Genomic DNA, 19,696 nt, shown 5'->3' on the forward strand with positions numbered 1-19,696 from the left:
AAGCATATTTCATAAATCCTATTATATTGTAATTTTCAACCATAGCATACCATAAATCAATATAAATCAGTTGAGCTCGCGCAGAAGGAGAAAAAAATCAAGGAGAAAACTGGCGAAATCTAAAATTACACACACTTTGCTTCAGGAAGGCGCAGATATGGTTGAGGGGGGCGAGTCCCTAAACGACGAATCGAAAGTGATCGTGCGACAACGAGAGACTCTCCGGATGGGAATATATCGTGTGGTGGCACAAAAAAGGGCACATCGTTCTTTCTTTCGCCAAACCGCCGGTGAAACCAAATATCTGACGTTTGCCATTAAGAAGGAGTTTGAAATGTCATTCAATTCTAATAAATCATAATCCAAGCGAGCGCGCTCTCGTGTGGGGCGGGTCCTTCGCAGAAGGAGGGCGGGATGCAAAGCGATTCGCTGGAAATTTCCTCGTTCGAATAAAAATATTTCGCTCTGTGCAAGATGGACTGCGAGAGGTGCCTCTTCTTGCGATTGATATCATCATGATGAACAGGCACTCTCGGTGCTTCTCGGTCTATATGCCAGGAGGCAAGTTTCGACGGAACGTGTATGCTCTGCTCCAAATGACAAAATCCATATTCAATACCCTACGCTCCGCGTGTGTCGCTCACTTTTTCGATGTCGTCCCCCTTTTGACGTCGACGTCGTCGATGTGACGAAGACACAACTCCCTGGTGAATTCCGTACATGTCCCACCACTCTCGGTAACTGGTAGAGACAAAATCTCCTCTAATTGCCTATTATTTTGATTTCATTTGTTACTTTTATCTTTAAAGTTGATTTCTGATTCAGGGCATCAAAGAAGGCCTGGGATAGAAATTTATGCATGTTTTGTAGGCTTAGGTTTCGACTTTTGAAGACTTGGCAAAGTTCAGCAATCATCGACCGTAACACATCACACAACTTACTTTGCATAATGATGTATGGTTGTGCGGAATGTGGCACAGGGCGGCACAAATTGGGACGGAACCGATCAAAACTTGTCGAGCCGACATAAGCTGGAGGTGGAGGTCGACTTTTCTATTTCTACTGGGATTTCCTTTGTGCACGCTCAACGCAGACTGCGGAGTTTTGTCTTTGCATCCGGCCAAGCAATTAACAGGCCGCAATTCAGCCCTCCAGCTATTGCGTTAGCATTCTTCCAGGTCAACAGGAATCTGGCACTAAACTAACCTCACTTTATTTGTTTTTATGATTCGATATTGCGGTATTTACAGTCAACACAGCAGCAGTGCAGTTGAGCAATGCGGGTGGACGCCGTAGAAAAAAATACTAGCCTTGGGCTTTCCGAAGCACAAGTGTGCATGTGGACATTCGACCAACCGACGACTCTCTCTGTGGAACGTCAAGAGCCAAACAATAAGAACTTTATCGGAAGAAGGTCGCCCGTAGGCACCTCACCCCTCCCTTACCCCTAAAGCTCCGAAAGGACAGAACAGGGAAAAAAATCGAAGACAATAGACAATATTCCAGCGTCATCATCATAGTTGGAATTGCTGTTATCGCATCGGACCCGGAGTCCGAGTCCTCTGGCGCTGACTTCTACCAGAGTCTTCCAAGCTGGTGCTGGTGCGGTTATCGAATGGCAATGAAGGCAAAATTTAATTCATTTATTGTGTGCTGTGTTTTCTCCGTTTCGTCGTCCGTTTGTTTGCCTGTATTATGGGGGGCATAAGACTCACTCCCTCGGCGCAAACACACCACTGCACTGTCCCGGCCAGAAAGCCAGATTGTTGTTTGCTTCTGCTGAAAAGCTCATCTTCAGGACGACCGGGCAAACACTTGGTTTTCACTCTCTCTCTTAGTTGGGACTATTTCGTTAAATTTCAAGAAAATGAGATTGTTATCAGTTATTGATTATTTTACGGTTTATTAACTTTGCTGACCTCTGCAATTGACACGGGAAGTTTGGCTTTTGGGGGTTTGCTGTGAACGTCAGTTCAGAACTTTCCAGATTTTTTACTGGGTAAAGCTATCAAAATCTGTACAAATCTCATAGCTGTCAAAATTACTGTTTTCCGCTCAAAAGAAGTTCGATTTAAGTCGACTTAAAGCGCGAAGATTTTTTATTGTCAAAATAGCAGTCTCACGTTGAATTCTAGCTAGCTGGCGAACGAAAATGTTTGTTTACCGCTATAAGTCGATTTATGTCGACTTGAAGCGCGAAGATTTTCTACCGGGTGGCAGCTGTCAAAATGGCAGTCCCACATTGAATTGTGCCTCGCTGGCAAACGAAACTATTTGTTTTCAGCGGTAATTTGATTTATGTCGACTTTAACCGTGGTGATTTTCTACTGCGTGGCAGCTGTCAAAATAATAGTCCCTCATTGAATTCTGGCTACTCGCCAAACGAATCTATTTGTTTACAGCGGCACTTTGTTTTATTTAGTTATTTTAGCGTTTATTGTTATATTTTTACTTGACTAATTTTAATTTTCTTTCTTTTTTTCCAGGTTTGTACCCATCAGCTGCTAGTAACGAGCGCGCCCGGATCTAGAGTGTATGTGTGTGCGTGTTTCTTTTTTCTGTGGGTGCAGTAGTTGGTTCGCTCGTTCGTAACTGTAACCAGTTTTCAATCACGTAGAGTAATGTACCACACAGTCGCGCCGATCACGTCGTCACAACAATAGTTTGAGTACCGATAGGTGCTAGTGTGTTGTCGATAAGTCGTAATCTTGGAGGAGAAGAAAGACAATAGACGCGCGGCGGTTCTTGCCGTTCCGCATCGCCGGACCCGTATCGGACACAAAGCGCGGGAAAGTTGGTGGCGGGCACGATTTTCTTCTTTCCTTATACAGAGAGTGGGAGAGATAGCGTAGGGTTCTCCGGTAGTAGATGTAGGTATAAAACACACATATCAGCTGAAAAAAAGCCAAGTTCTGTCGACTGAAAAAAAAACGTCGTTTTGTAGTGCACTCTGCTCCGTTTTCGGTTCGACAGGAAGCGTAAGAAACAATAACACACAGTAGTTATGCTCCCAATATGGGTGAGTGTATCTTGGAAAACTTCTTCCTGTTCTTGCAACTACAACAAAAAAACAGTTTTCTTTTTAATCCACATTACTCTTTTTGTCTTGCGCCTCGCGTCGCCTCTCTGTGTGTGTGTTTGTCTCACTATATCATACCATATCTCTAAGTACATGTCTGTGTCTTTGTCTCCTGTTTTGTGTTACACAAAAGTGTGCTATGTTGCTTGCTATGTCTGTGTCTTTTTTGCCTGCGCGTTCTCCTTTCATTATTCAAAAAACAATAACTCCAACCGAGAGAGAGAGAGTACAGACAACCGCGACGACGGCGACGTCCTGGATAAGAAATAAAAAGCAAGCCCATCCGCGCCAGGAGGCGCTATCAGCGCCGAGATATGCCTAAGTAGCGTCCCCCATGAGTGCCGGGTACTGTGCGGGTTCTCTCGCTCCGCGGTGTGCATCGCGATTCCGGATAAAAACCAGGAACGTTTTCGCGCGCGCGCGTCCGCCGGGCTGGAAATCTAGCTGGAAACAAGAAGAAAGGTCATCTGGCTTACAATCTACGTGCGACGCGAATGGTTCTTGTCCCATTGTTAAATAGCTGGTGGTTGTGAATAATGGCCCCGCGTGTCTGATTTAGGAACCAAAGGTCTGGGCCGCAAATAGCGCGCAACGGCAACGGAGCTCTTGCAAGGATTAACCCGTTGACATTTGACATTTTTGTGTGCTCGCATACAATGCTCTCGCCGCACATGGCTTTTTGCTTAATTGTTCATTACCTTGAAGTGCTTGTTTCTGAAAGTATCTGCTATTAGAGACCTCATTGTTTCGATATCTGCGATCAGAGCTTATCGTTTGATTGGAACAGGCAATTAAAATAATTATGGTGCCAAACAGAATTTATCCGGATAGCGATTCGTACCCGAAATGCTCTAGACTGGGCACAACTGTCAAAGCACTGTTCCCAGATAGAAAAATATCAATCAAAGTGGCGTCTTAATTTTTCAAGCTAAATTTGATTGCAGCGGTACTGTAAGCAATAACTTAGTAGTCGCTTGACGATTTTTCAACTTTTACATCACAGTAAAGCTATTGCCTTAATTCACCTTGGTGCCCGCCCACCGCTCGCAAAACGAAAATAAATCGAACCCAAATCCCTTTAGCAGCCCCATCGATTGCTCCTGCCAAAATAGGAAAAGTCAATAAATAATTTAAAAAACTCCTTCATCTTCCATTCCTTGTCGGCGTCGTTCTTCTGGGGGGCTTCCCCAGCCAAAAAAGACCGGTGTGATCCGATTGTAGCGTCTTATATTTCCCTCTTCCTCAGTCTAAGTTTCAATTCTTGCCCGATTTTCCAACATACACACATAAATAAATAAACACGTTTTGGTTTTCCGTTTGCGCTGGGCTGCATTCAGCACAAACGGAGAGATATCCCCCTTTTTCGGGGCCGCACACGAGAAGGACGAACCCGTATAGTTCAATTCTGCACAGCGCACAGACAGCGAGCAAGTGAATGATGTGAAATCAATTTTATTGAATTTGGATCCTTTCTTTGGCCGGCCCAAATTCCGACGCATTTTCCCTCAGCTCTTTAAATCCCTCCGGTATTACTTTGATAGATTCCAATATGTATCGTGAGTGTGTGAGGAACTGGGGCGTGTGTGGAGTATTGTACACTGAAAATGAGCTTTCTGATCCGCTTTTATTCGTTAGCGTGCGAGTTGCAATTTTGATTTCGAAAAAAAGGGAGAAAAAACGGTAACGAAACATCCCTTACAGCTGTTTGACTGCCACGGCCTGGCCGTCCATCTCACTCTTGTGTACACGAAGAAGTGGGGAGAAAAAAAACTTTTTACGACATTGGAGAAATACATGAAACATTCATTAAGATTACCTAGTTTGATTAGGACGCGATGAAGAATTGCGCCCATGTGCGGCAGCGGGAAACTCCTTCCCGGGGCACCGTCTCCCACGAGATTTGAATCTGGCGCGGTTTCGTCGACTTCTTCGCCGTCGATTTCTGTGTTAGTGCCTTGTGTGCAATAAATTTCGGTCGCCTTGATGTCGCCGCATCCTCCGGAATGGGTCCTTGGACGCCACGCCACTATCTCTCAACTCTACTCGTAAAAAACTGCTCCTTTTGCCACAACTATTATTATTTCATCCTTTTTCTCAAAAGTACGTCGACGACGACGTCGTCGTCGGGACTCGGTTCAATTACACCAATCGAAGACGACAGGAATGGGAAACCCGCAGCTCCGGAATCTTGTCTCTATTTATTTATGGAGGAACATCCCTCCTATTATCTCGTGTGTGTGTTTTTTCCCTCCTCGGATCGATGAAAGGTGCCGACCTAGATTTTCAATTCCAATCGTGTCCCTGGGCGAATGCTTCGAGTGTCGTTGTTGCACATTTTTTCCTTCACTCACAGTTCTTTGATTGCTGGTATGCAAGACGCGCGCGCTCGCCCGGATATCTCAAGGGGATTGTCCTTGCCCGAAAGGGTTTGGAACTTTTTGCCCTCCCCCCCCCCTCTCTCCAACCTACATTTCATGTAGTCCGTACGGATTTGTCCGAGGGGGGCACAAACACGTCACACGAAGAGGACGTGCCTCTCCTCATACGGTGCGGCACACAACTATTAATTATCGACTTTGTGCGAGCAAGAGATGTAACTTTTAATTTCCAGAATTACACAGCTCGCACAGTCCCGAGTTTACGGCGCGCGGTGGTGTCCATTAGCGGTGGATAATTGCCGGGTAGAACGACGATGTTCGATTGACAGGTGACGCGACGCGAACGGCGGCGGCGTCCGGTGACAAGCTGTCGCGAAACCGATCGATCGATGGTGGTCCCAAAAGGGGGTCTCCGCACGGCGGGTTCAAAGTTCTTGGTCGGAATTTTGATCGACAATGAAAGTCGATCAATATTGAAAGAAATTTCTTACTGGGTGTGGGCTGTCAAACTCAATACCCAGTCGAGAAAATGACAGACTGCGGACGGATCGAAGAAGATTTTTGATTTTCAATTTGCCATAATTTTGAAATGATTGAATTCAAGAGCTCAGCTGATTCAGCTCATCAGTTCACGAAGGGTTCGTGAGTTCTTGGCAGTTCTTGGCGAACTGGAATTCAGATCGACGATAAAAGTCCATCAAATTTTGGAGAAATTTCTTACTGGGTATGGGCTGTCAAACTCAATACCCAGTCGAGAAAATGTCGGACTGTAATCTCAAATCGAATCAAAGAAGTTTTTTTTAATTTGACTTCATTTGATTTGTTTTGTATTTAAGATAAATGTAATTCAGCGGTACACCGAAATGACACTATATGTGATTCAGACAGTTATGATGCTGAATAAATTATTGTTGTTACTTGACATGGTTGTAAGAGTAAAAATCCTCTTGAAAATAAGAAAATTTTATTGATAGTGAAAATTTTAATTCTAAAGACGATATTGTCGTTTATTTACAGCGGCACCTTACATAAACCAACCTTAAACCGAAAATTTAACTTTCCCATCGTTTTCCACCTTTCCAAAAACGTAAACTGTAACACTTCCTGTCAATTCCGCACACATCCACTGAAGGTGCGCCAGTTCTATAATTACGGTGCCATCGGAGAACCAGAACAGAACGTTGCGCGTCCGCAACAAAAGAAGTACGCCTCCGAGTTCCGTTTTAATTCGACACCCAGCTGTGTGGGCCCCCTTTGCTTCGCCTATTCGAGGCCCGCAGAGTGTACAACTCTAATTAAAAGCGTCCGCCGTCGACGAATTCAAAATAGCAAATTTCGCCCTCTGGCACGTGTCCTTTTGCGGCACGGCAGTAAGAAGAAGGTGGAGAGGAAGTTCGATTTACCAAGGCAAGACGATTCCGACGTCACACAGTATGCGCAAAAATAATGAATTCAGCATGTAATTACGAGTGTATGTGCACGAGAATACGAGAAAGAGGCTCGGAAGTCAGAGAAACCGGGAGACAACAACCCGGGAACGGCAAAGGAAAGTCAATTTATTCGGGGTCTTCTTTCTGGGTTGGTACTTTTTTTTCTGTGTGCCCTCAGTGACTTTTTGGACCGGGGAGCAGGAGAGTATTGTTCCAGGTTGGATCCGAATTGGATTCAGCTTGGGCGCAACTTGAACGACATGTTTGTCGAAGTTGTGTCGTTTTCCTTTCAAGATGGGAGATGCTGCTGCTGGAAAAAAGTCTGCTATATTGTTAGAGTTTTCCTTGGAGATTGTCCGGGGAGAGTACAGCGCGCGTCGGTCCTTGTACGGAGTGGGAGAGCTACACACCGAGTTCGCACACACAAAAGGAAGACAGCTAAATAGAAGGACAAATGCCTATAGAAATTTATAAACAAGTACCACTGTTTAGGAGATTGTTATTGAGACTCTCCGGTAGCTGGCCCGGGGCCTGTCAGGAGAATAAGACATCTCTCCTTTTGCCTTACAAGGTCCTCTGTAGTTGGCCCCGAGGTTCGCCTTTTTTCCTGCTCTCTTTTTTGCTCATCCGGCGAACCTTTTCTTTGCCTCCTTGCGGCTTACACACATGGCCCGGATTGATAAGGACGCACACACCAAACGGAACCTAGGCAGGCCATGTCTTTTGGGACCTTAACCTTGTTCGTCGTCGTTGTCGGTTCGTTTTCTAACTCAAAAGAAAAGAAGGCCATGCTCATCAAGTAGGTTTGGGAATTTCGCCTACTACTGCTCACTTCTGTGCGCAGCTATCGTCATGGGAGGCATTGTTTGGACTCTTGAAAATGAAGAAGTAGGTCCCGGAATTAATCCGAGAACGGCCATTGTGAGACGGCGTTCTACCGACCGCAGCTCCCAGCTAAGAGGATTGAGCGATTCTCTCCCTTTCTTTATGAGGGAAAGCGCAAAAATATTAATATAATTGTTACGAGCCTCCTTTCCGCCTGGGTCCCCGGAAAGAAGGTGTATGGTAACATGAGACCGAACACAATGGACGTCCCGCTGCGACACACAGAAACCCGGGAATCGCTCCAAAATAGGTTGTAATAACATCGGCTACAATCTGAGCGTACAGCTGAACAGCCATTGTGTTTGGCTTCGGCAGTGTCACCCCAGATTGAATTTCCCCTTTGACAGATTCGAAATTTGACAGAAAACTTACCTGCCTAGAAATGCTCGGAATTCCCGGCGTTGGCCAACATTTCCTGGAACGAAAAGAAAAACGCGCCAAGCGTATGATTAAAGAGTTCGGCTAACAATGACAGCAGCCGCTGCCTTTTTTCCAATTTCGCGCAAAACATCTGAGCACCCCCGAGAGCTTGTTACCGTCAATAACCCCTCGCCTTTTTGAGGCAGGACGAGGTTGCCTTTTTTAAATGAAAATGCAAAGAATAACAACTAAACCAGCAAATAGACAGCAGAATGAGTATAAACAATCGAAGCAGGCTGCGCGCGCGAGCGATATAAATATGGGCACCGGTGACAGGGGCGCGACGTGGCGACTTGGCGACTCGCTGAGTACGACATCAAGTAGGCTGCGCGCTGCGCTCGCGGGAATCAAAGAAATTGAATAATATAATAACAATAATGAAGATGATAAGCGTGTAGTTTATGTTTATTTTACCATAAATTTAATCGCGCATTGTGCAGCGCAGTTGTTCCGAACTCTGGGAAGATGGCGAGTTAGCCTTTTTTGGTGGCGACTGCAACTTCTGCGCGCTCGGTAGCCAAACTCGTTGTGTTTACATGGACCATTGTTTCCGGCCAGAGGGAGTCGTCGTACGCACGATTGGATGCGCTCAGATGAAGTGGAAAAAGGTAACCCCACTCTCCTCGGACGAGTTTATTTAGCTACTTTTTTATTCGCCAGGCCGTGTCTAATTCCGAGGCCATGGGAAAGATCCGCCGGACGGCGGCCTAGCAGGTCCGATTGGTCACGGACAAAAAACCGGCGTGGCACGACTCAGCACAAATCGTACCGAACGAGCAAAACGTGCGTGTTCAGCAATCCAAGAACTGCAACGTGGGTGCGATGTTTTGGCCGCCATGTGTTAGCCCCCGTCCTAACGAAGATTCATGCCCGTGAAGCGTCACGTCACGTGCACGCTGGTGCTTTAATCTCCGTTTCGTCCGGCGGGCCCGAATGGAACCAGCTGCGAGGCGAGCACAAGGTCACTCAACTGGCCCTTTTTTTGGGCCTGGCGAAAGATTTGCATCTGCAATGATTATTTGCGAACCCTCATCAAATCAACACCCACCCCCCGGACTCGAAAGGAACCGGGTGGGAGTCGAAAAGCTGTCAGACCGTCTTCACGAGGAGACGTCGTCGTCAGCTGGACAAGGCCCCGGATTTCCTGAGACCCTGGGGCGGACGTCTCTATAATTTAGTTAGTGCTGAGGAACTCCGGAGCCTATTTAACTTTTATTTTTGCAAAAAGTTTGAGGTTAGTCGGCTCGTGTCGGGGGAGTGATTAAAGGCCGAGCTGGGGATTAGCGGAAAATCAGGTTTTTTGAGGAAACATCAGATCCGCAGTTCATTAGAAGTTGGTGTGCCCCCTTTTCATTTGTGAAAAGGGCGAAATTCGTTGGAATCTAAAAATAACCTTGTCACAACTTTTCGGCGCGGAACCTCCTTTCAAAATTTCAGACGTTTGAAGAACTTGATGTCCTTGAGATTTCTGACTGACAAGTTGGACAAAATTTGTGAAAAAAACGATTTTTGAAGTTTGTTTACAGCGGTTGCAAGAAGTTTGGTTTGCACAATGTCTTTAAGTAAATAGACGACCTTAAATAGAAATCGGACAGATTTTTGGTAAAAAAAACAAAGTGAAGCAAACGTGGTGTTTGTTTACAGCGGTTCTTGAAATGCTGCACTAATGTTTTCAAGACATTATTCTAAGTTTAATATATTTACAGCGGTTGCTCACATCTGGTATTTCAGCATATTCTAAAACTGTCAGACGTTTGATAACCTTCGAGTGAATGTCCATTAGGGTTTTTCGGAACAACATTTCTGAGAAGAAATCGATTTTTAAAGTTAATTTACAGCGGTTGCAAAAATTTATTCTTGAAAACTTCCTCCAACTAAAACCCAACTATTTTGATAGAAATCGAACAAATATCTGTTTGTCAAGACATAAAATAGAAAACAAATTGGTGTTTGTTTACAGCGGTTTTTTAAAATCATTTTTTTAACATGCTTTTGCTTCTTTTCAAACCGCTGCGAACAAACAACTCAAATATATTTCATTTTTGATTTTTAGAAATTGATCAACTTATTCCATATTTTTGATGTTTTTTAAAACTTTCTTAAATTTTTAACTGTGTTTTTTTGTTGAACTGTTTTAACTATTTTTTTACTAGCTTTAAAAACAGCTGTAAAAATCCATTTTTGTGCAGTTTGTTTAGAGCGGTTACAAATAGATATTTTTTAAAATTTTCCCCAACTATTTTGATAGAAATCGGAAAAATATGTTTGTCAAGACTTACTATAAAAAAAACACACACTTGATGTTTGTTTGCAGCGGTTTCTGGAACATGTTTTTACTGGATTTGAAATTCACCGACTTTTTACAAAATTACCTCAAAAAGAAGAATGCATGGTTTTGTAAAAGTATTTTTTACGAACATATTTACTTGTTTTAAAATAGTCCGACGTCTGATAGACTTCTATTAGTAAAAGAGTAAATTCAAAATTTGAAGCACGTCACACGTCATCAAAATTGACCAAATTCAATTAATTCGTTTGCTTATTTTCAAACCGCTGTAAACAAACAACTTCGATATTTTTCATTTTAAATTTTTAGAAATTGACTTACTTTTTCGATCATTTTGATGTTAAATTTTACAGTAAATTTTTTAATGGTTATTTGTTCTTGTTTTTATCTTTGAAAATCGCTGTAAACAAACAGCTTGGTTGGATTTATCAGTGTATTTTAGGAATCGACTGCTTTTGGAAGCTTGTTTTATTTTGACGAGCACTATTTCCGTGTTCCACCAAAATTTAATTAATTACCATCAAACAAATCGAAATGTAGATTGACACTTGCATTAGAGAGTGATAGCGAACGAATTGAACCAAAAATACTTATCAATTTTCATCACCGCAGATGGCCACACTTCATTTACTGATGGACCAGCAAACTCCCCCGATATGGCACCGAACAAATGTCACTGTCCTTTCCCATTTCGTTGACGGATGATGGCGGGTATGAACACGGAATGAGTTCATCGCTATATTGTAATTCTGTCAAACTGTCAAGCAAATTGCGCCGGGGCTCTATTACCCTCTCGAGAAGTGCTATTCTGTTCCAGTTCTTTCGATTTTTTTGTGTCAGCTCTGGCTCAGCTTCTTTGTACTACCAGCCAAGTGGAAGGATAAAATCATTACCAGATGAGATTCCAGATTTTTTTTCCCATTCTCCGTCGTCGTGTTTGCACTCATTGTGTCTGCTGCTGCTGCTGGTCTCGTCCCCGTTTTTATGACAGTGTTAAATTGGCACTATCAGTTATACCCGGAGAGTCCTGGAAGGGACCAGTCAAGACGAACCGAGCTTGCTTTTTTTCGTTAAACACTGGGGGTGCGCGCGGGCAAAAATAAATAGAAAACAAATTGAGGATAATGGCGAAGCGTTTTGTCTCTCTCTCTCTCGCTGGGTCTTGGAGATGGAATACTTGTGTCCTGGTGGGTCATAAAAAAAGGCGAACAAGGATTCTTATCCCCAACGCAGAAGTTGAGTAGTTGCGGCTCAGAAAACATACTTTTCCTATTAATTTTTTTTCGGGTTCCCGAGGCCTGGGTTGAGAACTTCTCAGTTGGTGTGACATGACAATGTCATTGCATAACACCAGGCGCGTCAGCTCTACATTAAGGCGTTATCCCCCCGGTAGATGGCTCTGCAACGCGAATGGGGAGGTGGGCGCGCAATCTTGTACTTGACTGACTTTCTTGCAAGACGAAGGGAAGGAAAGCTGCACCATGTCACATGTGAACGTGTGTTGTAATGCCGGCATTGGGATCAGGATGTCACTTTGAACCTCTCCGAAGGTTGTTGTCGTACACGAGAGGGACAAGAATAATGGCCTGGAAGGTCAGCCGCTTCATGGTCTTTGCGCGCGAGCAAACTATTAAAGATCAAAGTTTTTTTTCTTCTTCTTTCCTTGGCCGCCTTCGCCGTCCTTTTGTCGAGGTCCAAACACCGCTCGCTCTCTGAGGACGACGTTAGGACGGCCAACGGAACACGATATCGTTGTCTAATTTATGTCAAGTGTATGAGACGGTGTGTGTACATACGATCCGGCTCCTTCATTCTTCGGAATTCCTTGCAGAGCACCACCGCCACCATGTCGTAATATATATTTACGTAAGAGGTCATTTTAGGTCCTCCGTGTTCATATTTCCAAGCCCCGGGAGCGAAATCGATATTAAATTGAAATGGAATGAGTCCTGTGTGTGTCCTGTCCAGTGCCACACAAAGGACTTGGAGCGAGAAAAGGGAAAGAATGCGGCATTTTTCCGATATCCTTGCAATTTGCTTCTCTTCTTCTTTCTCCTCCTCCGCGTAGTGTGACCTGGGCGCGCCTGGCCTTAATGGTCCACCATTTTTGGGCCTTTTAGCACCGGGGGCTTTTATTGGACCTTTACCTTTGCGCCACCAATAAAAGCAGAACCCTGAAATGTGCGAGTGAGTGATATCGGAGAACCTTTTTTCTTCTTCCCAGGACCCCGTTGCGAGAGCAGCACAACACACACTAAGGGTCCGAATGAAAAATAATAAAAATATTTTGTCACCTATATAATCCGGTGCGTTGAACAGACTGCTGTGACCGGGGTGCGGACCACCTTCGGTGCGATATTGGTGCCAAGGAGGAAAACGATGATGTGTGGATTTCTTTTTATTTCTTCGGCTTGTGCCCCTCAGAGATGTCCTACAGGACTTGGGATTCCGGTCATGCTGTGACCGTTATTATATTTTAATATATATCTTCAACATGTTTCGCGTAGGTCGTCCCGAGGCACAACACTCTAGTCCAGCGCGTGTAATAATTATTAATGATTCTGTCGTATCGATGTCGTCCTACCATAAGTACCCACTCTCTTCGGCGCAACAAAAAAAGGACACGATACCCAATCAATTTCTTATTGTTCCATGAAATTATTATTTTCTTGCACCCAACTCGTCGTCACGTGGATAGGGGGGGGGGACAATGTCACGGTTCATTACCAGGGCGGGCGAAGCCCGCAGAAGGAGCGAATTATAGACAATAATTGCTTCTATTAATCAGATTCTCCCGAGGAGTCCAAACGAGCGCGCTTTTTCCCTCCCTGCTTTGATCGGAAACTCCCCAAGTGGTCCCACGGAATGACCAGCTGGTGGGGGGTCTCGTCCGACCAAAGGTTTCCCCGGGCTCCCAGCAGGACAGAAGCACATATGTGGGAGTTGGGACTTTCTCTCTTGAACTGCTTGCTTTCTGCTGGGAATGCCATCAGAGTTGGACCGACAACAACGGGTGCCCGCAATTTGTAGTGTAATTGTCGATTAGTTGAAAAATTGATAAACTTGCGGATGGAGTTGGCAAATTGCTTGTAAATGGTTTTGGAAGTGAGTACCGCTGTAAATAAATTGTTTAAAGTTGTTTTAATTAATTAATTCAATCGACACTCTAAAAAGCAGCTTTGAACTATTTAATCTTAAAATTTCTTTCAATTTTATGATTTAAATGGATCAAAAGCATTATTTAACCGCTGTAAACAAACACATAATTGTCTCGAAAGTTAAATTTCATTGCAAACAACTGCGCAATTGTCGATTGGTGCGAACATTGATAAACTTGGAGAAAGAGTTCAAACTTTATTTTGAAGCCGCGTACCGCTGTAAATAAATTACCACAAATCATATTTGTCAACTAGAACACCGTTTGGGAAAATAGTTTTAAAAACTTCTTAAATTTCAGCTTTTTGTCATTTTCCAGTTTCTACCTGCTAAAAGAATGAATAAACCGCTGTAAACAAATTTAAAACTGTATCAATAGTTAATCTTTTTCTTAAAAAGGTTATGAAAAAGAACTCATCAAACTATTATTATTTATATATTTTTATTCGATTAGTTGAAAAATTGATAAACTTGCGGGGATAGTTGAAAAATTGCTTGCAAATAGCGTTGAAGTAAGTAACGCTGTAAATAGATTGGTTCAGGTTTTTTTTTTATTTGTTAATTAAATCGACATCTCAAAAGGCAGCACCGATCTCCTTTAACTTTGAGTTTATATCAATTTCTGATTTAAATGGGTCAAAAGCATAATTGAACCGCTGTAAACAAACTTACAATTGTCTCTGAAGTTAAGTCCGATTGGAAATATAAACTGTTAACTGCACAATTGGCAATTAGTGAAAATATTGAGTAACTTGGAGAAAGAAATGTTTTGATGATGCGTACCGCTGTAAATAAAGGGAAAAAAAATTATTTCAAGTCAACTAAAAAACACCTTGGAAAAATATTGCCATAACAGAGAAAAATGTCTCAAGCCAACCCTTGATTTCTTAGCAAATTGCGGACAATTTTCTCTGAATTGGCTATGTTAAAACTACATTAACCTCACCTTTCTATCAATTTATCAACTTTTAAATTCATGATTGAACCGCTGTTAACAAATATTTAAATTGCATTGACAGTTAAGGCTTAATTAACACAAAAACTACAAGCTTTCAATAATAGGTCTGCGAAATGAAACTCCTCAAATTATCAAAATGTTGTTTTGTATCCGGTGCCGCTGTAAATAAACGACACTTTTATGACTTTTAATGCAAATTTGAATAATTAGGTGCTTAAATTATTTTTAAATGTATATTTAAGGATCATAATTGAATATCAAGTAAATAAATAATTTGATTGTGCCGCTGTAAACATATTCTTTTTAGTAAATCGATTCTGTGCATATTCCAACGAAAAAAAATCGCTTCTGCCACCGTATTCCTCCCCTCTAACCGCACCGAATGCACATTAGTGCCGCTATCAAATCGCACCTTTCTAGGGGAGGTGCAACATTCAAAATTCCAGAGACGACTCCCTCGTCCACAACTCAAACACAATCCTCCGGAGTCTCGAGGAATGCACCCGGGACAATTCGATGTGCGTGTATCGGATGTAGTTAATGGCGAATCCGTCGAACAGCATGTTGAGCCCGCGCGATGACGATAATGGGCGCCCCCTGTCACGCTTTTATTGGGCCATAAAATTCGGCCCGTCCGCACGGAACGTGCGGGGTGACACTGACACTGCCAGGAAGGTTCGGGCAGCCGCGAGAAGAATAGACAATTCTGCACAAGGGAGCTCCCGCACGCCTGCTCTTTTCAACGAACAAGTCGAGAATAAATAACAATATTACATTCTTTTATGATTGCATTCACAACTGCTTATTTTTTATTCCGCTGTATGTGTCATTTTATTAACGTTTATGATTTCCACTTTTTGCGCGAGCGCTCGCGTGCGCTCCACTCGATTGTCACCGGGCTCGTTCTATTTTGAAAGAGTGAAGTGCTACCGGTGACACTTCCGAGGCAGACACGGACAACACAGGACGGCCAGGAGCTGAAATATTATTGAAAAAGAGGTGCCATAAAAGTAACGAATAAAACCGAAACCGAATTAAAGCGTTGAAGAAGATGCTGCTGGAGCTGCGCCCCCTCATTTTTTTTAAAGGGAATTCCTCCTCTGCTTGCATAAACGGTACTCTTTGCCGATAAATAGACAATATGGCTTTCGATATTTACGATTTTTACGATAACTGTGGCCAGAAGCTGTGGAGCGCACAGTGCATGATCTGCGTAATTGCCTCCGTTCCGTAGGGCCATTAAGCGGAAATTGATTCCCGTAATATTCAATTTTCAAACTATGTACGCCAACGCTGCGCTGTATCACCACATTGGCAGCGCTTGGAGATCCATGCCAAGGAATAAACGTCAATATCTTCAGTGCGCCTCCCCGCACGGTCTCGCCCCAACCCCGTTTTTCGTCGCTTTCGGCAATCTCCTCCGACGACGCTCTCGGAGATCAAAATCGAACCGTAATCGTCTTGGCGCCATGGAACTATATCGATGTTTATGCTCCGTGCTATTGTGTGCCCGGGGCCACCGCTTTCCTCCCTCTCTCAATCCTTTGTGTCCGAGCTGCTGCTGGAACCTCAAAATTTCTTTACATCAACGAAATTTATCGCTTTCCAGCTCTCGGAGATTGGGCGGGAACCGAGCGAGACGGGAGGGGGGGATAATGGTAATGATGTTCTGATGAGAAGAGGAATGAGCGCACTTTCAGCGCAGACTTTGCGCTTGATTGGGTTGCAACCGGGGGCTGCTAAATGATCCGCGACCGGATCCACCCATGGCTAGTCGCCGCTGCTGCCGGCTGCTGACCGAAGACGACGTTGACTTTTCGTAACTGATGAGCTGTGAAAGTCTCGTCCTGGGGACCCCGGCACCGGAGGGTGGAATAAGCAAATCATGATTTAGGTGATTTACTTTTGCTCGCCGAGCGCCACACCATCGAAAAGTAGTTTTTGTGTGTCCCCAGCTCGACACGAATGACACGGCTCATCAATTTTGAGGCGCCACCACTTCTAGAAGCTCGGAAATTGAAGAAAAATCGGTTTTGCAAGTCAACACCGATTAAATTTGACCGTAGAAAAAGATTTGAAGGCGTACCGCTGTAAAAAAACCCTATTACTAATGAAAGTTTAAATAACCAAACGGAAATTTATTGGATATTGGTTGGAAAATTCTGACTGGGTCTGAACTGTCAAATGATTGTTTCCACACTGAAAAAGCGGCTCGTAATTGTTGAAGTGATACCGCTTTTAGAAGTTCCAAAAATCAAGAAAAATATTTTTTTAAAGTCGAAATTGATAAAAGCAAATCTTTCAAACAGTTTTAAAGGCGTACCGCTGTAAACAAACCCCTATTTCTAACTAAACGTGATTAAAATAACCAAACGGAAATTTACCAGATATTGGTTGGATATTCCTGACTGGGTCAGAACTGTCAAATTACTGTAAATTAACACTGAAAAAGCGAGTGGACTCATAAATGTTGAAGCGACAAAAAATTCTAAAAGTTTGAACAATCAAGAAAAAATAGTTTTGCTTTTGATGAACCGCAGAAAAATATTTTAATTCGTACCGCTGTAAACAAACCACTTTTTTGTGTGAAATAGGCTTATAATAACTAACGAAAATTTAACGATTTTTTTTCAAAATTATGACTAGATCAGGACTGTCAGGCGACTTTCCTACGCTGAAAAAGCGGTTGGGCTCATCAATTTTTAAGCGACATCAAATTCGAGAAGTTCGGAAAATTAAGAAAAAAAATGTTTTGCAGGTCAAAATTGATTGAATTAAACGGTAAAAAAAGTTTTGAAGTCGTACCGCTGTAAACAAAAACCTGCATTCGAGTGAAACAGGCTTAAACTAACCAAACGGAAATTTACTGGATAATGGTAGGAATGTTCTGACTGGGTCAGAACTGTCAAACGAATGTTCCCACAATGAAAAAATGCGGGTGGGCGACTTTATTAAATTAAAGCTCAAAGTCTTAAGATTTCTATTTTGAGAAGTTTAGCCAACATCTGCTATTCAAAAAAGTTCTGTTCTTTTTCATTTCGCTGCAAACACAAACTTTTCCCCGAAAAAAAAATATACTCACGAAATCACTTTTTGCGAGCAGAAAAAAAAACTTTTCCCCCCTCTCGAGCAACGGAAGCACAATTTTCGCCATAAATAAGTGGCATTCTTCCGGACCGCTCAGGCGGAACTGGAGCGCCAAGCGAACAGAAAAAAGGAGCAAATATTTGATTAAACATCGACAAATATCATAAAGTAAGGTCGTAAATCGCGTGCCACACACTCCGCCCCAGCAGCTGTTGGGCATCGCTTTCGTCCTGCAAAAGGAAAAACTTGGCTGAATAATAGCACTTCAATAGTTTACAACTGGCTTTCCGCCTTTTCCCCTCTCTTCATGTTAAGGAAGCAGTTCATTGACAAACTCCGGGGACCGCCGGCCGGTTCTACCGGCCAGGGGGTCGACGCTCTCCTTCAAAGGTCGGTTATTTATTGCGATTCGGCGGCGTCGCCGCCGTCAGGACTTGAACCTATTAGCAGCCATAAAGTGGATGCTATTTTCGGCGCTGGTTCCTTTTTCCCACACACTCACAACCCAAATACACTTACTTGAGGCCTCCATAAACACACCCGGGAGCACTCAAGAAAAAGGAGGCTTTGGGCGAAATTTTCCTCCATAAATATTCATAAAGCAGAGCTTGCTAGGACCAGCAGTCGGCGCAGCGCCGTTGGTCATTTCTTCGTTGAGGTCGTAAATCGGGCAGTTCTCGACAGAGAAAAAAGTAGGCCATGCCCCGGAGGCGGGCGCTACCTAAGGTCCGGTATCTCAAACGTCGATAAAGCAAAGTAGTTACGTTGCTTTATGACGGCTCTGGTAGAGAGCATGTCATTCCGGGCGACACTAGCGCCACAGTGTTTTCCAGCAAGTTTGATGTGAGCAGCGGCTCCATTCATTTTCCATTCGGTTCTAAACAGAGTTTATGGCAGCTTTTTTTTTGAAGGGATTTTTCAATTTTCTACACTTTAAACTAATTTTATGGTCCTAGCGTTCCGTTTTCCCCCTTTTTTCTAGCCATGGTTCTGCTTTTATTGCGGATTTATATATTTTTCCCTCCGGGTCGTGTTCTTCGTTTCGTAATCCAAAAATTTAACGACTTTTCTGTCATATTTTAAATGCCTAATGGACGCTTTTTTTTATTCGTGCAGCTTTCCACAGCTCCAGAACGCGTTAACGCGCGTTTATAATATGAGTGGCTGGGGGCCGTAAAATCTTTCCTCTACAAATAATTCTGCATAGATTATGTAAATTCGGGCCTAACTAGCCGAGGGGCTCATCACTCGCTTGAGATAAAGTGAAATTAACCGCTTACCTGAGTCAAGCGCTCAACGAGTCGAGGCTAATTGGAACAGTTTTGTGGTAAATTTATTTTGATAGATAAAACTATGAATTTTCATCGCAGTGACCTCTGTACCGCCACGCAGCAAGCGGCATTTTTATTGGACATTGTTAGGCCATCTTTTTAACGAGCGGCGGCATCCCGCTTGTTTGACATCCGCGTCCAATCGGGATCATTTTACGGCTGTGGGAGCGCGGTTTGGTTACAGCGGTACGCGGCGGAATTTGTTCCGCAAGCAGCAGCCGTTTCTGGTAATCCAGCCGAGCGTGGCTGATTGGGTGGCTTAAGAGCGGCTTGTAGAACCCTGCGTGCCTAGGTCACGCCCGGTTATGACCGTCGGTGAACCTCAACGAGATGTGCATGTAGACAGTGGAAAAAAAATGCTTCGCTTATAATTGGATTTTTGGCAAACGCCGAACGAATTGGACGCATAAAAAAGCGACCCCTCGCGACCCTCTCTCCCTAAATGGGTGAAATTTATTTCGATTTCGACAGGGTAATTAATGCGCTCGACCTTTTTGGCAACCAATACCGCTTGGTAGCACAATCAGCAGTAAATCAGCGGTTTACACTAGTACAGTGCGCTGCCGTTGCGTGAAATATGCTCCGACAATTAATTGGAAAAGTGGTCGCGACTGCTTTGACACAATTATAATAATAAAAGCGACTCTGACGGGACAAAACTAATTGCCGCGACTATTGAGTTGTT

The 19,696-nt window shown here is 43.5% G+C and overlaps 1 protein-coding gene across 11 annotated transcripts in view; it reads left to right on the forward strand.

Annotated features, from left to right (window-relative positions):
* LOC120427875 (teneurin-m) overlaps nt 1–19,696 on the forward strand; it is a 236,291-nt gene that overhangs the window by 54,615 nt on the left and 161,980 nt on the right. For 2 of the 11 annotated variants that reach the window (XM_052708712.1, XM_052708715.1), the window contains exon 2: nt 2,487–2,541. The exons of 7 other annotated variants lie outside the window; for them this stretch is intronic. In XM_052708712.1, the coding sequence (XP_052564672.1) occupies nt 2,487–2,541 (55 nt within the window). 2 more of the 11 variants (XM_039592809.2, XM_039592807.2) reach the window with 2 other exon arrangements.

This window comes from Culex pipiens, chromosome 2 (assembly GCF_016801865.2).
Source record: "Culex pipiens pallens isolate TS chromosome 2, TS_CPP_V2, whole genome shotgun sequence".
Taxonomy (NCBI): Eukaryota; Metazoa; Arthropoda; class Insecta; order Diptera; family Culicidae; genus Culex; species Culex pipiens.